This window comes from Onychomys torridus, chromosome 13 (genome assembly GCF_903995425.1).
Source record: "Onychomys torridus chromosome 13, mOncTor1.1, whole genome shotgun sequence".
In the NCBI taxonomy this organism is placed as follows: domain Eukaryota; kingdom Metazoa; phylum Chordata; class Mammalia; order Rodentia; family Cricetidae; genus Onychomys; species Onychomys torridus.
The window spans coordinates 77479459-77498129 of NC_050455.1; the positions used below are offsets into that span (position 1 = coordinate 77479459).

Below are 18671 nucleotides of genomic sequence, written 5' to 3' on the forward strand. Positions count from 1 at the left end.
ACGGCTACCAGCAAATCTCTAGGAATGGAGTGGAGCTGGCCCAAGAGGGAAGCTGTGTGTATTATAGTATCATAGAAGGCAGGGCAGAACTGGATGGCTAGGGCCACCCAAGTTCTTTAGAGCCCACATGGTTCCATTATGAGTGTCAGATGCTGGGCATGGAGTCATGTGATTTAGTGTTTCTTTTCCTAGGTTTTGGTCTTTTGTTTGTTTGTTTTTTTTTTTTTAATCAAAAGCCATTTCTGAATTTATTAAGACGATCCTAAGATTCTTTTTTATTCTACTATTCTTCCCGTTTGGAATAAGAATTTTCATATTGTGTTGTTGTGTATTAGAAATACTTAACTTGTTTCTAATTTTATAGGTTTTCACAGTTTAGAGATTGGTTGAGTCTAATGAGATGTTGACTGGACTTGTAAACAGTGTGGAAACTGTTGGGGATTATGAGGACTCCTGAAGTTAAATGAATGATTCTGTATTATGACATAGCCATGAACCTATGCAGATTTACATAGGGGTAGGATCTTATGGGTTTAAATTGATGTGTTTATATATCGAGTTTCCAAATAGTGGAGTTGTGATGATTAATCTTGACTGTAAACTTGACGGGATGTAGAATCACCAGGGAGACATATCTGTGAGATTAGATAAATTGAGATGAGAAGATATTTTAAATGAGCTGGTGTCCAAGACTGAATACAAAAGGAAGCTGAGTAGCAGCACTCCCTGGTCTCTACTTCTTGACTTAAAGGTGAAATATGACCAGCAACATTGAGCTCCTCCATCATGACTTCACCCACCCACGGTGGACTATACCCTTAAATCATAAACAATACACCCTTTCTTCCTTCAGTTGTTTTTATTGGGGTATTTTTTTCCCAATGTGGCAAATAAGTATTATGTAGGTCTAGCTTCACCTTTGTGCATGTGGACATTAAATTTTCCTAGGACTCTATTTTGAAAAGGCTGAACATTTTCTAAAGCGTGTTCTTATGATTTTATTTTTGAGCTGTTGTTTTACTATGTAGTCCTGTTGGTTTGAAACTCTGTATAGACCAAGCTAGATCCAGACTCGCAGAGTTCTGCCTACCTCTGCCTCCCCACATCTGGGGTTCAAGGTTTGTGCCGCTGTGTCTGGCCCTTTACTTGTTTTGAAATGCTTGGCTATAGATGTGTTGGTTTATTTTATATTTCTATACTTATGTCAATGCAATGTTGCTTACACTATACAGTTTTAGAATATATTACAAAATCTAGTAACAGTGAATTCTGCTGTTCTTTTTGTTTTAAATTTCTCTAGAAAATTTTGGACTAAAACAAATCCTGGGATTGTTTGTACAGTTATTAGAATGACTTTGACACAATAGAGGATTTATTTACAATATAGATTGCTTAGGATGATATAAACAATTTAACAATACTAATTCTTCTACTCCATGAACACAGGGTGTAAATTTGTGTATGTGTTTATTTTCTTTCTTTGGTATTTTACAATTTTCATTATAGAGAAATTTTACATTTTTGAGAAAATTAAACTTATAACTAGGTATATAATGCTTATAACCTGTAGGTGATATTGGTTTATTTATTTACAAAGATCAAGTTGCATGAAACAATATTGCTAATTTGGGTTATGTTGATTATTTGATTTTGCTGAATTGTTAAATTCACTTACTTCTAATATTAGTTTTGAATATATATGTACATAAACATATATATGTTTTTCATATATATATGTATATGTATATATACATATACATATATATATGAAAATATCATCTTCAAAGAATAACGCGTTGACTTTTTATTTTCCAGTGTTGGCATCTTCTTTTCTTTCCCTATCCTGAAATCTCTGGCTAGGATTTCCAGTATTATGTTGAATGAAGTTAGAAAGTGACATTCTTATCCTGCTCTCTGCTTACTTAAAAGCTCCATATGATCAGTTCCATATGATCATAACTGTTGGTTCATTATAAATTGTTTTTATCATATGTATGCAGATTATTTCTATTTCTAAAATTTCCAGATTGTTTTCAAATATGATTAAATATGAATTCTATCAAAACACATTTCTGAATTTATTAAGATGATAATGATCATGTGGCTTTGTCTTTCATGTTTTTCATGTAGTATGTCATATATTGATTTGTATGTCCAATTCTTTTCTAGCATGAACTTCAAATTATCATGTTTAATATGAATTAATATGTGCTATTAGATTTGGTATGATACAACTTTTTTGAAGGTTTTTCACATCTATTTTTATTCTGGATATTTGATGTCAGTTTTTGGTTGCTAATTTTTAGTCTTGCATGATTTGCCTTAATAGAATGTATTTGGATGATTATTTCTTCAAATTTCTGGGATATTTATGAAGAATTGATAGTAGTCTTTTGTAAGTGGCCAAGCATGGTAGTGAAACCAAGTGTGCTGATATTAGAGACATGCCACCATGCTCAGCTTTTTACACGATTTCTGGAACTCTAAACTTGGGTCTTCAGCTTGTGATTCAAGTGCTGGAGAGATGGCTCAGAGGTTAAGAGCACTGGTTGTTCTTCCAGAGGTCCTGAGTTCAATTTCCAGCAACCACATAGAGACTCAAGTGCTTTGATTACTGATATATGTCCTAGGACCATCAAGTGTAATTAAATCAATTATTCTCCATTTCATTTACTTCTGCTATGTTTCATTTTTTGCTTTGTGCTGGCTGGTTTCTGTTGACTTCACACAAACTTAGACATATATGGGAAGAAGAATTCTTAGCTGAGAGAAATGCCTCCATAAGATTGACTTGTAGGCAACTGTGTAGAGCACTCTTCAAATTAATGATTGATGTGGGAGGGCCTAGCTTTTGTGGGTGGCACCACCCTTAAACAGGTGGTTCCCAGCTGACTAACAAGAGCAGGTGAGCAAGCCAGGAGGAGCAAGCCAGTATGTAAGCAGTATTCTTCCAAGGCTTCTACTTCAGTTACTACCTCCCTGTTCCTGCATTAAATTTCTGCCCTGACTTCTCTCAGTTATAGACCTGTGATTTATTAGATGAAATAAACCATTTTCTCCCTGAATTAGTTTTGGCTATGGTTTTTTAATCACAGCAATAAAGACCATAACTAAGCTTTCCTTCTATTAATTTGGTGTTTAGTTTATTTTTGAAACTTCAAAAGCTCTTTTTAAGAGATCCTCTTGCATCTTGAGTCATAAAATAATGAAGATGTCCTTGAAGTTCCTCCTTCTGGGGGAGTAGAAATACCCCTCATACTGGCGAGGAATAACATGTTTTTTATTAAACCCAGAGAAAAGCTTTTAATTTTTAAACCTTGGCAATTTATTCATGTGTTTAATAATCTTCCATGATCAGACGGGATTGGGCATGTTCAGGGTGATATGGCCATAGAAGTGTTTAATAATCTGTACAAGGTCTAATTCTTACGGCAATTTCAAAGAAAATAAAACAACCTTTCCAATATATTTGGTATACTATATCTTAATTCTATATAAAATAATTAAGAACTTAATTTCTTAAGTTCTGTATAAAATATATGTTTTATATAAAATAAAATATAGTAATAATTTTGCAAAAAATAAATCAGATTTTTTGTTGAGTTTCAAGTCCCATGTTTTCCACCATCAAAATCCTTGAAGTCAACAATTAAAACATTACACCATTGTTTTCAATATCCTTTAACTTCTAGCTTCTAGCAGGCTGCTGCATTCTCACATCAAAAGTGACTTTAAGAAACAAATAATACTTTTAAATAAATCATAAGTTACATTAGTTGAAAATTCTTTACTATAAATTTAAATAATTTGAATCTGACTTTAGATGCACTTTCAGGAAATAATTCTCTTAGAAGTTAGACCACATTGTTTTAGATAAGAACCCTTAATTTTTCAACAGTCTCACATGAGTCATGAAACCATTACAAACAATTCAAATTCCAGGCTCAGATTGCTACTGGTCCTGTATAATATCGACATGATAAACATCATTCTTTGTCAGAACGGATTGTGTTTACAAAGACTGAATAGAGCTTTGGCTTATGCTTATAGAAGAAATCATAGAGATTTCATTACCAGAATTTCAAAGAAACCATCATTTCTTATACTTAATAATGGGAAGATCCAAAGTAAAAACTATGATGATTCTTTGATTATCCTAAAGTGATTAAAATTGTTTAAATAACACATATGATGTTCTTACTATGATTTGATGAGTCTGTCACATGGCACTTTTGCCTCAGAATGGTGAGTGTGATCCACATATTTTGAAGCTGTCAGGGTTAAAATATTTTTGCAGTGATAGGTATGGGTTCCATCTTATGGAACAGGCCTTAAATTTTGGAAAAATTCTAATGCAATATATTGTAGCATTTGAATTTGCCTGTATTTTTCTTATGATTTCATTTGTCACACACTTTGCTAGGATAAAGACCATGAGACACGATTCTGGTTTTCCACATTATAACAGAGGACTTATCACTATGATCCTTACTAGATTACTCAGCTAAGATAGAATGTCACTATTTTTCATTATCAAATTATTCCTTCTCACCAGCTTCTCTTTGGAATGAAGTCACAGTGCATATTTCACACTTGAAAAATGAGGAATTGTGTATCACTTTCTAATTAAAGATTCTTCTGCATGGGATATTTGTCTATCTCTGCTCAGTAATTCATTTAAATATTTATTTACATCAACATACCCTCATGATATTTACAAGGAGTTATAATCCCAATTCTATCTCTCTTTGCTGCTCAAGTGCTGTGTATTTGCCCAACTTGTGCTCCTTCAAGAGTTTGTTTTGATTGTTCAATTAATTAGTTAATTCTGTTCTGTATGTTTCAGCTCTATAAGATGCTCTGACTTCATCTTGACTAGTTCCTATATTTAGTTCTACAATCAGCCAGTTCTCTACAAATTCTAGTTAATTATTTTTAGAAAATAAGTTCCAGATTCTGAGTATAATTGATTATTTCATTTTAAATCCTAATCTCTATGGCCTTCCTGGAAATTGTTTAAATGTACTTGTGAATTCATTGAGTAAACTGTGCTCGGTGCTGAGCCTTATGCTCAGGCTATAGGACCTGGATGCCACTTGCATGATGTCACAGTTTCTCTCTGGACATCCTGCTGCCCTGATTCCTAGAATTAAATTGTAATCCTCATTTTCAACGTCAAGACTCCAACAAGTACAGATGCACACATGGGGCTGGCTCTTTGCTATGAGTGTGACTATTTCTGAGTCAATGTACCAGTATTTAGACATAAAGAACTTGGACTATTTTCATCAGGTATGAGAACACTTCTGTAGTATCTATTTAATAAAAACTCATGAAAATGTCTTTAAATATCAGAGTACAAAGAAATATCTACTTTTCTTCTGTCCCTCTGGTATATATCCTTTATCAGACAAGGGAGGTGACCATGGTGATGAGAAAGAATAACATAGAGTAGCAAGGGACTTTGAGATGAAATTGGGTATATGCACACACTATGTATTGTGTGATAGTTTTTTTTTTTTCCTGAAGAGCTGAGACATGCACATGTCAACTTATCCCAAGAAGACAGCCCCTGAAAAACCAAAGCAAGGATTCTAGCAATGTCAAATTTGGTGGACCAATGACTTTTTCTATTGGGCTTACTAACAAGAGTATGGATGAGGGGTTACAAGAACCAGGGTTTACACAAAAGCAGCTGTAACATCAAAAAGCTCACCCTAGCATGGCTCACCCTGGAGCTTTCTATGCAGCCTACAAGCAGATCCACAGTCTGGATGTCTATGGCTGGTGAGAGTCTTCATTTCCAACAACTATTTACTCCCATTTACATTGTTGGGTAAAGGCCCTCAATAATCTTCTTAGTTTTATTTTCTTCCTTTTCACATGTGACTTTTGGTGACCTTTAGTTTATTTCCTAAGGCTCACAAGCCTCCCTTTTCCTCTTGCAGAAAATATTGCAGTTCCTAGGGAATGCTGCAATTTGGAGAAACATGCCATTCAACACTATATACATACACATATTCACATCTATATGCCAAGGGATAGGCATCCTCATAAATGTTTTAGAACATTAAAGTTTGAGAAGTAACACTGTCTTCTCAAAATTTGTACCCTACTTTAAAATCCAGCTGGTAGGAAACTGGAGAGTGGATTATAGCTATTTAAATCATAAAAGCCATTTGACTATACTAAGTATTTTTATTATAGCACTGATAATTATCAGAGTCAAAAAGATAGTATATTGAATTCATTAAGTAATTAAATTTTTGGGTTAATTTTTCTCCAAAAATTCCAAGTAAGATTTTTACTTAAATAAACATAACTAAATACCATTCTTTTTGAAATTTAACTCTACAGTTTTTTATACATGTCCAATACTGCTTATTGTAATGTTGAAAATACTAAGCAGTGAAAATAAAATTAGAAAAGTTATTTTTGTGTTTTTGTAGAAAATGATTTTTTGGTTGTAATTAGTTTTAATATATGATATAAATACTATATATTTAGGAACTCAGAGAAAATTATATGCTTAGAGAGTTTTAAGGAGTTGGCTAAGAAGGCAGAAAGATGAAAGGCTTTCAATAGTAACATTTTAGCAGTGAGGTTGAAACAGGACCAATAACATATAAATTTTCATTTTTCCAATTCAGGCAACTTTGCAACTTCAAGAATTTTAAGTGAGATGAAGCCAGATGGCAACCAAAGAGAAATATTCCAGTATGGCTGATGGGTAAAGGTGTTAAAGGAATGAACTATTTGATAAATTCCAGTTCAGCTCAGCAAAGCTCATATAAATTTACATAACTTGTAGCAATTTAGGTTAGACAAAGTGACATTATTAGTTTTTATAATATAACCTTATATAAGTTAAACAAACTTTTAGCCATATCCCCCCTTAAAAATAATATCAAAGCTTTCCTAAAAACCTCATGACTATTTTAAATTCATATTTTCAAGCTTTGGACATTTTGTCTGCATCATTTCTAAAAACATCCATTATAAAGCAAATGCAGCATTTCATTGACTGAATCTTTAAAAGGCAATAAGCCAAGTAATACGTTACATTGCACAGGGATTGCTCCCTGAAAAATACTGCAGGTTCAAACGACAAACTGCTTGTGTCTCCATAATGTCAGAGTGTTTTATGAACTGGCATGCTAAAACTCAATCTAAAATATATTGACTTATAGTATTGAGATTCCATGAAAGCAACACATTGCTCAAAGTTCTGTTCTAAAATGTCTAGGGAGCTAGGCCGCTCTTGGGTGAGCTTTTTCACGGTAGCATTGCTATTACATTAGTAAATGCTTCACAGCTATACTTTGCCAAACCTGAATACAAGTCGTATGCTGATTCTGAAAACCCCCTAGGTATTGTTTACTAAATTCTCAAAGCTTGAACAAAAACCCTAAGAGACCTCAGACAACCTGGGAACAAGCTCCAGACAAAGACAAGATAGCAGAAAATCAAAACATCTGTTTTTACAGTGTACCAGTATGTTTAACTTCTTAAAAGTCTTCTACCACACATTCTCATTACAATGTGCCATCCTATTCAGACTTCCATGTGCATTCATCTGTCTGAGTCATTGTCTCTGAAACAACTCAGTTTCCTCAAGCTGTCGATGGGCCTGAAATTGCTTACCTGACTCACAAGCAAATGTCTTTGACGTTTCATCATGAAAGATAATTGCCACTGCATGCTTCTTTGTCTCTCGAGGCAGTCTGGTTATATTTTTGATGTTGTGCAGTTCAGTTACCTTGAAAGAGAAAAATATTTTTTTCTTTTTACTTTTGAAATTCTGGGGATAGGCCCCCAGAGCCTTGTATCTGCTAAGCAAACATTCTATCACTGAACTACCTCTCCAAAATGTCCAGTTATCACTACCTTACACCATTAAGCACTTTCTGATAGGTCATATTACTAAGTTTGAATTAACTTTATCCACTACTATAAAAGAATAAAACATAATGTCTTCCTTAGGCCTTCAGTTTTGGTCATCATTCATATTGGTTGCTATATTTGAAATAGTCTAATGATCATGCAGAATAGCTTCATGGAAGCTGTGCTGTTATTAAACTTGCAGCCATAGAAAGCAATAACAATTTGATACAAAAAGAGTTCCATTAAATATGTGTTGAAAATTGATGAGATTTAGCAACAAGTCTTTCCTCTAATGCCTTCCAATCATAGAGGTTCTAGATAAGACTAAGCCACACAGCATCTGACACATGCCTAAACAATAACTCAGAATTTTAGCATTTTGACCTTCCAGTGTTTGAAAGAATAGTTTTTGGAATTTGTGAACCAATAATTTTATAAGCATGAATCCAAAAGACAGAGAGCTAATTATTGCTGGCTGCCTGGTACCGAGAGCACTGAAGGAGTTTGAGAATTAAATTTCAGCCCAAGGTCTGGTTCTAATGTCCAGATTCCTGATTTCTCTAGTTATTGGTCTCTAGAGTTGGATCAATATAAGGAGTGTGTTCTTTGACAAAGACCTCTCTTTTGATTTACTTGTATAACAATGCTTTTACTTTATTTTGTATGCTTCAACTCTTTTGAAGAAAACTTGAACTTCTCTTCATGTTATGTTTTTCTTGTTTATTTATTAATACATTATGTTATTTGACAGTTTTCACATGTACATAGTGCATTCTGATTATACTTCCATCCTATTATATTTTAATAACCACATTATTAGTGTGGAAACGGGCATTTCCACATTTAGTTTTGATAGTAGGTCTAGGATCTTGAACTTGATTTATATAATACTGATGACATCCTAATGAGCTGATATTAGCTTTCATCATTGTATTATAGGAAAGAAACTTGATGATCAGAGGATGTAGCTGTCCTTTACTACACATAAAGAAAAGTACCCAATTTTACTTATAATTTAGAATCTATTAAGCTCAATAGGGTTTAGAACTATTAAACTTAGAACTATTGAGATCAGTTGTGCAGTGCTTTATGGACAATGCATATACATATTTCATATATTTCAAAATTTCTTCCCCATATTTGAAGATAACACTGCTAATATTGATTAGGGTTCCATAGTATAGCACAGTGAAAGTGATCAATTCTTGACCAAAACCTGCACTTATATCATATAAAATGACATGTACAAAATAAATGGATGTAGTTATTGTTTTAAAAGGGTTATGGTCTACTTTCCATCTATTCTTTGAAGATTTTTAGTGGCCACAAGCAACTCTTGGTCTGTCACATCCAAGAGAATTCTTACATATCATTATTGACATTCGCTTTTCTCTCCACTTATTGTCATCCCAAGATTAGCATGCATCATTAGAATGCTACAATTCATTATTTCATTTATAGTAAAGTTGTCTTTATGTAAAAGCATGTATTTATATGTGTACATACAAATTCTATCATCTGCTTATAAATCTTCTACCCATCTATCATCTATCTGAAAGTAGTTTCTCTTCTAAGTGAGAAGAACTACACCCAAATATCTTGTAATTTCTGATGAGTAACATCCTTTGGAGAAAGATGAAAATTCTTTTTTTGGAACCGTGACAAACATATTTTAATCACACCAAGGCATATTCTCAAATAAAATATAACTCTTGAATTTTTAAATGATGCTTAAACTCAATGTTATTCTAAGATAATAGATTGAAGTTATTTTTGAAAAGAGATTATTTCCAAGCATTATGAGCTTTGCCTAAACAAATAATATTATCAAACCCAATTCTAAAAGCAATAAAGAATTTATTTTTCTTAAGAATTAATGTAGAATGTGAGTAAAAAAGATCATAATCTGCTAGAGTGTTATATAAAAAGTCCTACTGGTACTAAACAAATAATTAAAACCACATATGAGTAGTCTTTCACAGGTACTTTTATTTACTAATGTAGAATAATACCAGAAAAGATTACAGACTTCATTTGTTTGTTATCATAACAAAAATCAACTATTTAAGTGGTAAGCCGATTTGAAAACTGTCCTGGGTACTAAGGAATGCCTAACATCAGTGCTCAGGCAATCCGACAGCAGATGTAGTTCAAACAAAGTACTTTCTTTATTTGAAAATTTATAATTAGAAATACAGAGGGCCTTTGCAAGCAGATCCCATTCCTATGGCTTTTGAAATAAATCAGGATTTGGTTGAGGGTCAAAAGCGTGATAACTTAACCTCTTTCGTTTAAGGATTTAAAGAGATGACAAGAAAGAAAAGCACTAATGAGGAATATTAAAATCCCACTTTATAAAAGCTTCTGAATCCTAACTGTAATATGTTTGAAAACATGCCTTCATTTTTCACTATCAATATTATCTGGATTTACCATATTGTGCTCAACTGTATTTACTTAAAGGAAGACAACTTTTAAAATAATTTCTAGTGCACCAAAATAAAAATGTTTCTATTATTATACTAAAACCTGTCAATGCAGCATAAAAATAATTATGAGCAGTCATCAAATTTGTGAAATCCTGGATTTTTCAATACTAAAATCAAGGGCAGTGGTGGTGGCACACGCCTTTAATCCCAGCACTCGGGAGGCAGAGCCAGGCGGATCTCTGTGAGTTTGAGGCCAGCCTCGTCTACAGAGCGAGTTCCAGGACAGACTCAACAGCTACCGTGAAACTCTGTCTCAAAAAAAAAAAAGAGCCAAATGTCAATACTAAAATCAGTATTTTTTCATTATTTAAAAATTTCATATTTCTGAAAATTGATTTGTTAGATTTCTATGATGGCATAATATATTGATAATATTGTAATCAAAGGATTAAAGTAAATTACATTAAATAAATATAAAGTTAATATGAAATTGAAAATAATTTGAGTTACTTAGATCTCAAAAGATGTGATGATCAACAATTTAAGATATTTAGATTTGACGAGTGCCAGAACCAACACTTAAATATAAACATATATAGGTGAAATTTTTTTTTGCTAATTGATGTTATATTATTTTTATTTAGTTGGTAAGACTTAAATACACGTATGTCAAAGATGAAAGATAACCCCTTTCTCTGGGAATATATAGAAGACAGTGCATACTCCTTTTACAGAACACACAATTTTGACTAACAGAATTTTGACCTACATTAGATGGGTCATAACCTCTAAATACCTCCAGCTTATGGGGAATCCAACGCCCCCTTCTGGCCTCTATGGACACTACACTTATGTGCAAACACACACACACACACACACACACACACACACACAATCTTAAGCAATAACATAGTAATAGGAAAAAGTGAGATAAAGGATCTGAGGAAGATTTTTTTCATTGTGTGAGGATTTTGTGCATGAATACAGTGTGTTTTGAGCAAATCTAACCATCTCAACCCTACTCTTCTCCAACTCACCTCTCTCTATTTAATGTATGACTTCTTATGTGGCAATATCACAGGCATGACACTTGGGGTTTAAATAATAAGTGAAATGAAAAAGAAAGACAGCCTCAAATTATGCCCTTTCATCTAAGTGAATTCTTATCAGAATTTTATATCTTATACATACATACATATATATATATATATGCACACACATATCTAAATGATATCATAGTACATATTAGATATTAAACTTTCTTTTTTATTTATATGTTTAAAAGTAGTAATGACATTTCTTCACCATGAAATGAGATTATTTTAATAATAGAATATTTCCCCAGTAATGTGAGTGTTCTTTTATTTTTGCAAAACTCTTAAATGTCTATCTTATTCCACAACAACTTGATATATTTTCTGCTTCTGAATCCAGGCACTTTTAATAAGTTATTTATATCAAGTATAAGTAAGTATATGTAAAGTCTTACAGAGTTGTAGAGTTATAAAACTGAAGATTAAATGAACATTTGAAGTCTACTGTAGCTATTGCTCTTGGGTTTTTGCCTATAATTGACCAAGTGTTTTTCTAAGCTTATAGCTGCAAGGAGTCTGAATCATGTTAAATACTTTCTTATTCTCCTAGAACAAACCTGATAAGTCAGTTTTCAATTTTCATAGTTGTTTTACTCACTATGGTTTTATTTATTTATTTATTTATTTATTTATTTATTTATTTATTGGTTTTTTGAAACAGGGTTTCTCTGTATATCTTTGTGCCTTTCCTGGAACTCACTCTGTAGTCCAGTCTGGCCTGAAACTCACAGAGATCCACCTGCCTCTGCCTCCTGAGTGCTGGGATTAAAGGCATGCACCACCACCATCCTGCTTTATTATGGTTTTATATCAACTAGGTCTGCACATTAAAAAAATACAAATTTGCCAACTTGAAAATATTGACACTTTATTTTTTTTTAATTATATTTGTTTTAATTTTACATATCAGCCATGGGTTTCCCTGTCCTCCCCCTCTTGCCCTTGCGCCACTCCCCCTCCACCTTCCCCCCAGCCCCTCCCTTCCATTCCTATCTCTTTCAGGCTGAGCAAAGGGTCCCTGCATAAGCCCAAGGGTCCAAACAGCCAGCTCATGGCCAGGTCCCACTGCCTGGGTGCCTCCCAAACAGTTCAAGCTATTCAATTGGCTGACTTATCCAGAGGGCCTGATCCAGCTGGGGGCTCCACTGTTTTTGGTTCATGATTCCTGTGTTTCCATTAGTTTGGCTATTTATCTGTGTGCTTTGTCCAATCTTGGTCTCAACAATTCACACTCTTACAGTCCCTCCTCTTTCTCGACAATTGGACTCCTGAAGCTCCACCTTGGGCCTGGCTGAGGATCTCTACATCCACTTCCATCAGTTATTGGATGAGAGTTCCAGGATGACAGTGTTTGGACATCTGATCACCAGACTAGGCCAGATCAGGCTTTCTCTCCAGCATTGCCAGTAGTCTACAGTGGATGTATCATTGTAGATTTCTGGGGACCTCTCTAGCACTTTGCTTCTTCCTGTTCTCATGTGGTCTTCATTTATCATGGTCTATTACCCCTTGTTCTCCCTTTCTGTTCTTGATCCTGCTGGGATCTCTTGCTCCCCTAAGCTGTCTTTCCCTTGAAACTTGCCCTTCATTACTCACACTGTCATCCAGGTTGTTCATGTAGATCTCATTCATTTCTCTGTCATTGGGTGATCCCTTTGTCTTTCTTAGGGTTCTGTTTTTTAGGTAGCCTTCCTGGAGTTTTGAGTAGCAGTCTAGTCATCTTTGTTCTATATCTAGTATCCTCCTATGAGTGAGTACATACCATGTTTGTCTTTCTGAGTTTAGGTTACCTCACATCCTGCCCTGAGCTCCCATCTGGACAAGATACGGAGATCCCAGCAACTTCCTGAGACTCAAAGACCAGCCCCCAATTCCCATCCACCCTAGAACTCCCATCTGGACCAGAGATGAGTGCCTGGACTCACACCCAGAGAGGCCCTCATCTAAGTCCCAGCCCTGGGCACCAGCCATTCAAGAGAAGACACTTTATTTTATAGCATAAAATTTATTATTCTTACTCAATATTTTCAGAAAATTCTGTAAGTTTTGAGTTGTCAAGCTCTATGATACCGGTAACATGTTTCTCATATTTTAATTATCTTTTGAAAACTCCTATTTTCATATTTTTTCTATAAATACATTCATTTGTTTCCATGGAAGGTGAACTTAAATGGGTTAGCTTGAGAAAAATTAAGACAAATCCCATAGTCAGTATGACCATATTTTGTTACTCACCCCTTCATTAACATGGATGTTCTTGTTCATTTTCATGAAATGACTATTCTGTTGTGATTTCAACAAATACACCAGTGCTCCTATGTACTCTAATGCTGTGGGATGGTCCTTCTGTTTATTGTGACTATATATTGCTCCCATTGGTTAGTAAATAATGCTGCTTTGGCCTATGGTAAGTCAGGATAAGAGCCAGGCAGGAAATCCAAGCAGAAAGACAGGGAGCAGAAGGACAGAGTCAGGGGCAGATGCCATCCAGTTGCTCAAGGAACAAGATGCTAGCAGAACAGTAACACAATGGCCACGTGGCAAAATACAGATGAATAGAAATGGGTTAACTTAAGATGTGAGAGCTAGCTATCAATAAACCTAAGCCATAGACCAAATAACTTGTAATTAATAATAAGCCACTGTGTACATATTTGGGACTGACCAGCTGAAGGACACTGGAAAACTTTTGGCTATACTCTATCACCAGCATGCAGTGCTGGTGTACAGAGGCTTCCTATCTTTTTAGAGACCTTCCAAGATCCTCGCTGTGAAGTCTATGTTTAGTAAAAATGAAGACATTTTACTGCTACAACATGACTATATGTAAGTGAATTAAAATGAAATTACTATCCTTGTTATTTATTTATGCAGCTGCCTGATGGTAAAAATTAAAGTCACTGCTACTACTGTTTAGTAGTAGAAACTAGCTTAAATACTGTTTTACCCATTTCTTGCTTTTACAAAGAAATATATTAGCTGTAGCATGGGCAAACTATTCCTTTGGGGCCAACCGAGAGATGCAAGGTTCTGTGTAAAGCTCTCACTGGAACCTATGGTGTATTCTTTGTCATAGAGTTGTGTCACTTTAATCTGTGAACATTCTCAAACTCCACCACTCTTGACTCATTCAAGTCCTCACTCCTTCTCTTCTGAGATATTCCCATTGTCTTCCCACAAGCCCCACACTCACCACCTGCCATCATCTTATTCATCCTGCTTCTACACAACTATTTCTAAACTAAACTGCAACTCTTTCCCTCCAGGGACTTAAAACCATCTGATATCTTAAAAGGTAAGAGGTCACTCTTCAGCAAGGACTTAAGGACTTTAAATGACTTAATTACTTGTGTAAATCTAGTCTTATCTTTTTTCCCCACTTCAACCTGAAACATGAGTTCAATCCATATTCTGAATATCCCAATTTTCCTGAATATAATATTGCCATTTAAAGGGTTTCTGGCATTCTCCATGGTGTCCCTGGTTCCTACAACTTCTTGTCATATTCAAAATCACTCTTCAAGACTTAAATTCAAGTCTTATTGTTTTCTTTTCCTTTTCTGCTGTTGTGACAAATATTCTGGAGAAATTAGATTGTTTCATAAGAGAGAAAAGGCTTTATTCTCGTTTCCAGTTCAAGGATACAGTATATCGTGGACAGGATGTCAAAGCTGGAGAAGGTTGAAACAGTAGTAATATCACATTTACAATCAGGAGAAAGAGAAATGCACACAGTGCTCAGCTCACTTTCTCTGTATACATCCTTTATTCTCCAGGAAACGGTATGGCCAGAATTGAGAAAGGTCACCCACACCAAACTAATCAAGATAATACTCCATAGGTATGACCAATAACTCATTTCCTAAGTGATTCTAGATTCTGTCAAGTTGACAGTTAATGTTCACCATAATACTTTCTGAGAGACTCATGCAAAGGAATTGTTCCTGATGGGGCCATTTCTTACAGCATTTGATCTCAACCTAATAGATGCATTCTTGAATTGTTTTTAACTCTGTTAATTTCATACACTTGTCTCAGTAGTTAAAGATAATGGTTCCTTTGATTTATACCATCCATTATTAATTCTTTACCTAGACTTCAACACTAAATTTATTTATTCAGTGCTTTTGATCACTTTCTCTTCACGGAGAATACCAGACATGTTTTAACTTATTATTTACTTTAAATAATGTTAAAGCAAAAACTAGCTTGCTTTCTTTGGGTGCATGCTCTAAGTAGAACAGGCATAGATATTTTAACAGTTATAAATAAATAGAAGACCAGATATCAAGGGAAACCTGTTTGTAGACTCCACATTGACTAATTAGGTTTTACTGTGACTGTCAGTGAACAGAGGGGATGTGCTATGTGCTGGTGACTAGGTGATATTTTTCTGTGACTGACTCTTTGAGTTTCAGAATGACTAGTGGCATTTAGAATTAATAAATTAATACCATTTATAATATAAATTTTGTCATACTATTTATGGTATGTATCTTTGCTTTAGACTGGTGGCAAGTTAACCTTGATATCAGAATGTAACATTAATTTTGTTATTATAAAACTGCATGTACATTATTTACACTTGATTAGGTGGCAAATATAATCATTAAAATTATTAAACAATATCTTTCTTCAGTTTGCTTCATGACAAGAGAAATATCTAAGTGCTAAAAACTTCTCATGATTGTCTCCTGAAAAGTTGAAAGAAATTAATTTTTAGATTAAAAAAATAGATTCAAGTTAACCAGATAGATCATATTATTCTCACTCACTTTCTCAGTAAGTATTATTCTTTTAATTTACTAATGTTTTATTATTGCCTCAATTAAGAAAGAGTTTTTGTTTATTGAGAATAAGATTTTAGAGCTGAGTTTTGTAAAATTTTATTAGGATAGAAAACATTGATTTTGTTGTAAGAATATATGGAAATTTTATGATTTCTTCTTATCATAATGATTATTTCAGTCAATAAATGTCATTGTCTCTATATTTTATTCCCCAGCATTCATAATAATAATTTAAATTTTGTATCACTACAATGGTGAAGTGATTCACACACTTCAATAACAACCTGACAAAATTCCCATTGAAATATTATTGTTGCTTTTTCAAAACAAAACAAAACAAAACAAAAACCCTGTATTTATAACAGTTCCCTGGTAGCTGCTTTCTTAAACTGTCCTCTTTTCCCAAATAAATGTGAATGTGTTTCAGTGAAAAAAAATAAAATCAATGTATTCATTCTTAAAGTCACCTGTGATAGACATCATGTGTGTTGACAGATTCCTCTCATGGGTCACTTTACAAATATTTCAGCATGTTCATTGCCAGTAACTAGAACATTTATCTTCTATATATTCAGTCAATGTTAAATATTTCAAGTATTATGCCACATTATATGATACAAATCTAGAAATGAGTTATTACATAAGCTGTTATGTTAGAACTGACATTAAATACAATTGATCCTCTATGTAGAAGTGTTCTGTATCTGAGCATTTAGCAACCACAAACTGAATATACCAAAAAGTATACTATGTATTTATGGAGCATGTAAAGAATTTCCATTGTTATTTTATAATCTATATACCACAAAGATATTTATATAGCATTTATATGGCATTAGGTATTACAAATAATCTAGAAATGACTTAAAGTATATGTGAAGGTGCATATAGGTCATATGCAAGTACTTTGCTTTTGAGCACTTGCTTATTTACTCACTAAAAGTGGCATGGGTCCTCTGTAGATACTGAGGAGTTGTGACAGAATGTTTAACAGTCACTGCCAGTCTCTACTAGGTTTACAGCTCTAATTCCTTCATTCTTCCCAGGATCCTGCTTATTCAGTTAAATTTCCTTAATCCAATAGCTTTGTACCCTAGAGGAACTCTATAATAGTGAATTGTCTAACAGTCTCCTTCCTCAAGTGAATTGAATAAAAGCCCTCAGAAACATGTGTCCAAATGTTTTGGATTCTCAAACACATGTAGAAATCATGAGTTTTCTGTGTATGGTGATGTATGCTAGCAATTCTAGTGCTAGGAAAGCAGACACATGAATCTCTGGGGTTCATTGGCCAGAAAATATAGCCTATGCAAGGTCCACCCAATAAGATCAGATTGAGTTGTGAACTCAAAGTGTACAGAGAGGTAGGGGGAGGAAGGGGAAGAGAGGAGAGAGAGAGAGAGAGAGAGAGAGAGAGAGAGAGAGAGAGAGAGAGAGAGAGAGAAATGAATGCATGCCCAGGTGTTAGTTCTAGAACTTGTTAAGATGTCTTTGTTTGGGAAAAGGGTCTTTGCAAATGTAACTAAATATAGAATCTTGAAGGAACATCCTGAATTTAGTGTATGTCTCACCTCCAGTAATTGGTGTTCTTATAAGCTAAGAACAGAAGCAGTTCAAAGACCACGACCAAAAAGAGGTAGTTTTGTGAAGACAAAGGAAGACACCTTGGTTTCTGATTCTGCATTCTATCTATCTATCTATCTATCTATCTATCTATCTATCTATCTATCTATCTATCCATCCATCCATCCATCCATCCATCCATCCATCCATCCATCCATCTATTTATTTATTTAGAGACAAGGTTTCTCTGTGTGGCTTTGCACCTTTCCTGGAACTCACTTTGGAGACTGGCCTGGCTTCGAACTCACAGAGATCCGACTGCCTCTGCCACCTGAGTGCTTGGATTAAAGGCATGCACCACCACCACCCGGCCTGATTCTGCCTTTTAAATAACTAGACTAAACTTATATGGCCTTAAGCCAAAATGAATGTGAGAATTTGTTAGGCTAGACCTTGGAAAGCAATATAGTTGTACATAGTTACTTTATGATAAGTTTTAACTTTTTAATCCCAAACTTAAATTCTTAAATAAAAACAAAATGAAAGAACATCATAAAAAATTTATGTATATCATATACCCTAACAAGGGATACATCCTTCTTTGCTTTCTGTCTCTATAATGCATTACATTTATTATTTTTTTTCCCTTTGGCTTTTGTTAACAAAATCTCCATGCTGCTTTCTCATGTGATTTCCCCAGAGTCTGGACCAGTGGCTGATGCACAGTCATAGGAAAGGTAGAGATCCACTCAGGCAAGACTTTCCTGTCAACAAGCTTTGTCAGAATTGCGGTCCCAGGGGAAAGGCAGTGACAAGGTGACAAACTATAAAGCTTCTTTTGGAAAATTAACCTGCTGATATTTGATGGGGCCAACAGCAAGGCTGACCTGCTACTGAGCTGGTGCACTGTT

General features: G+C 34.3%; 1 protein-coding gene across 1 annotated transcript in view; it reads right to left on the bottom strand.

Moving 5' to 3' along the window:
* Nucleotides 1-18671, bottom strand: part of Dok6 (docking protein 6) — a 465356-nt gene that overhangs the window by 267176 nt on the left and 179509 nt on the right. Inside the window, exon 3 of the mRNA XM_036204473.1 lies at nucleotides 7645-7759. Within this exon, the coding sequence (XP_036060366.1) occupies nucleotides 7645-7759 (115 nt within the window). The remainder of the gene's footprint in view (nucleotides 1-7644; nucleotides 7760-18671) is intronic.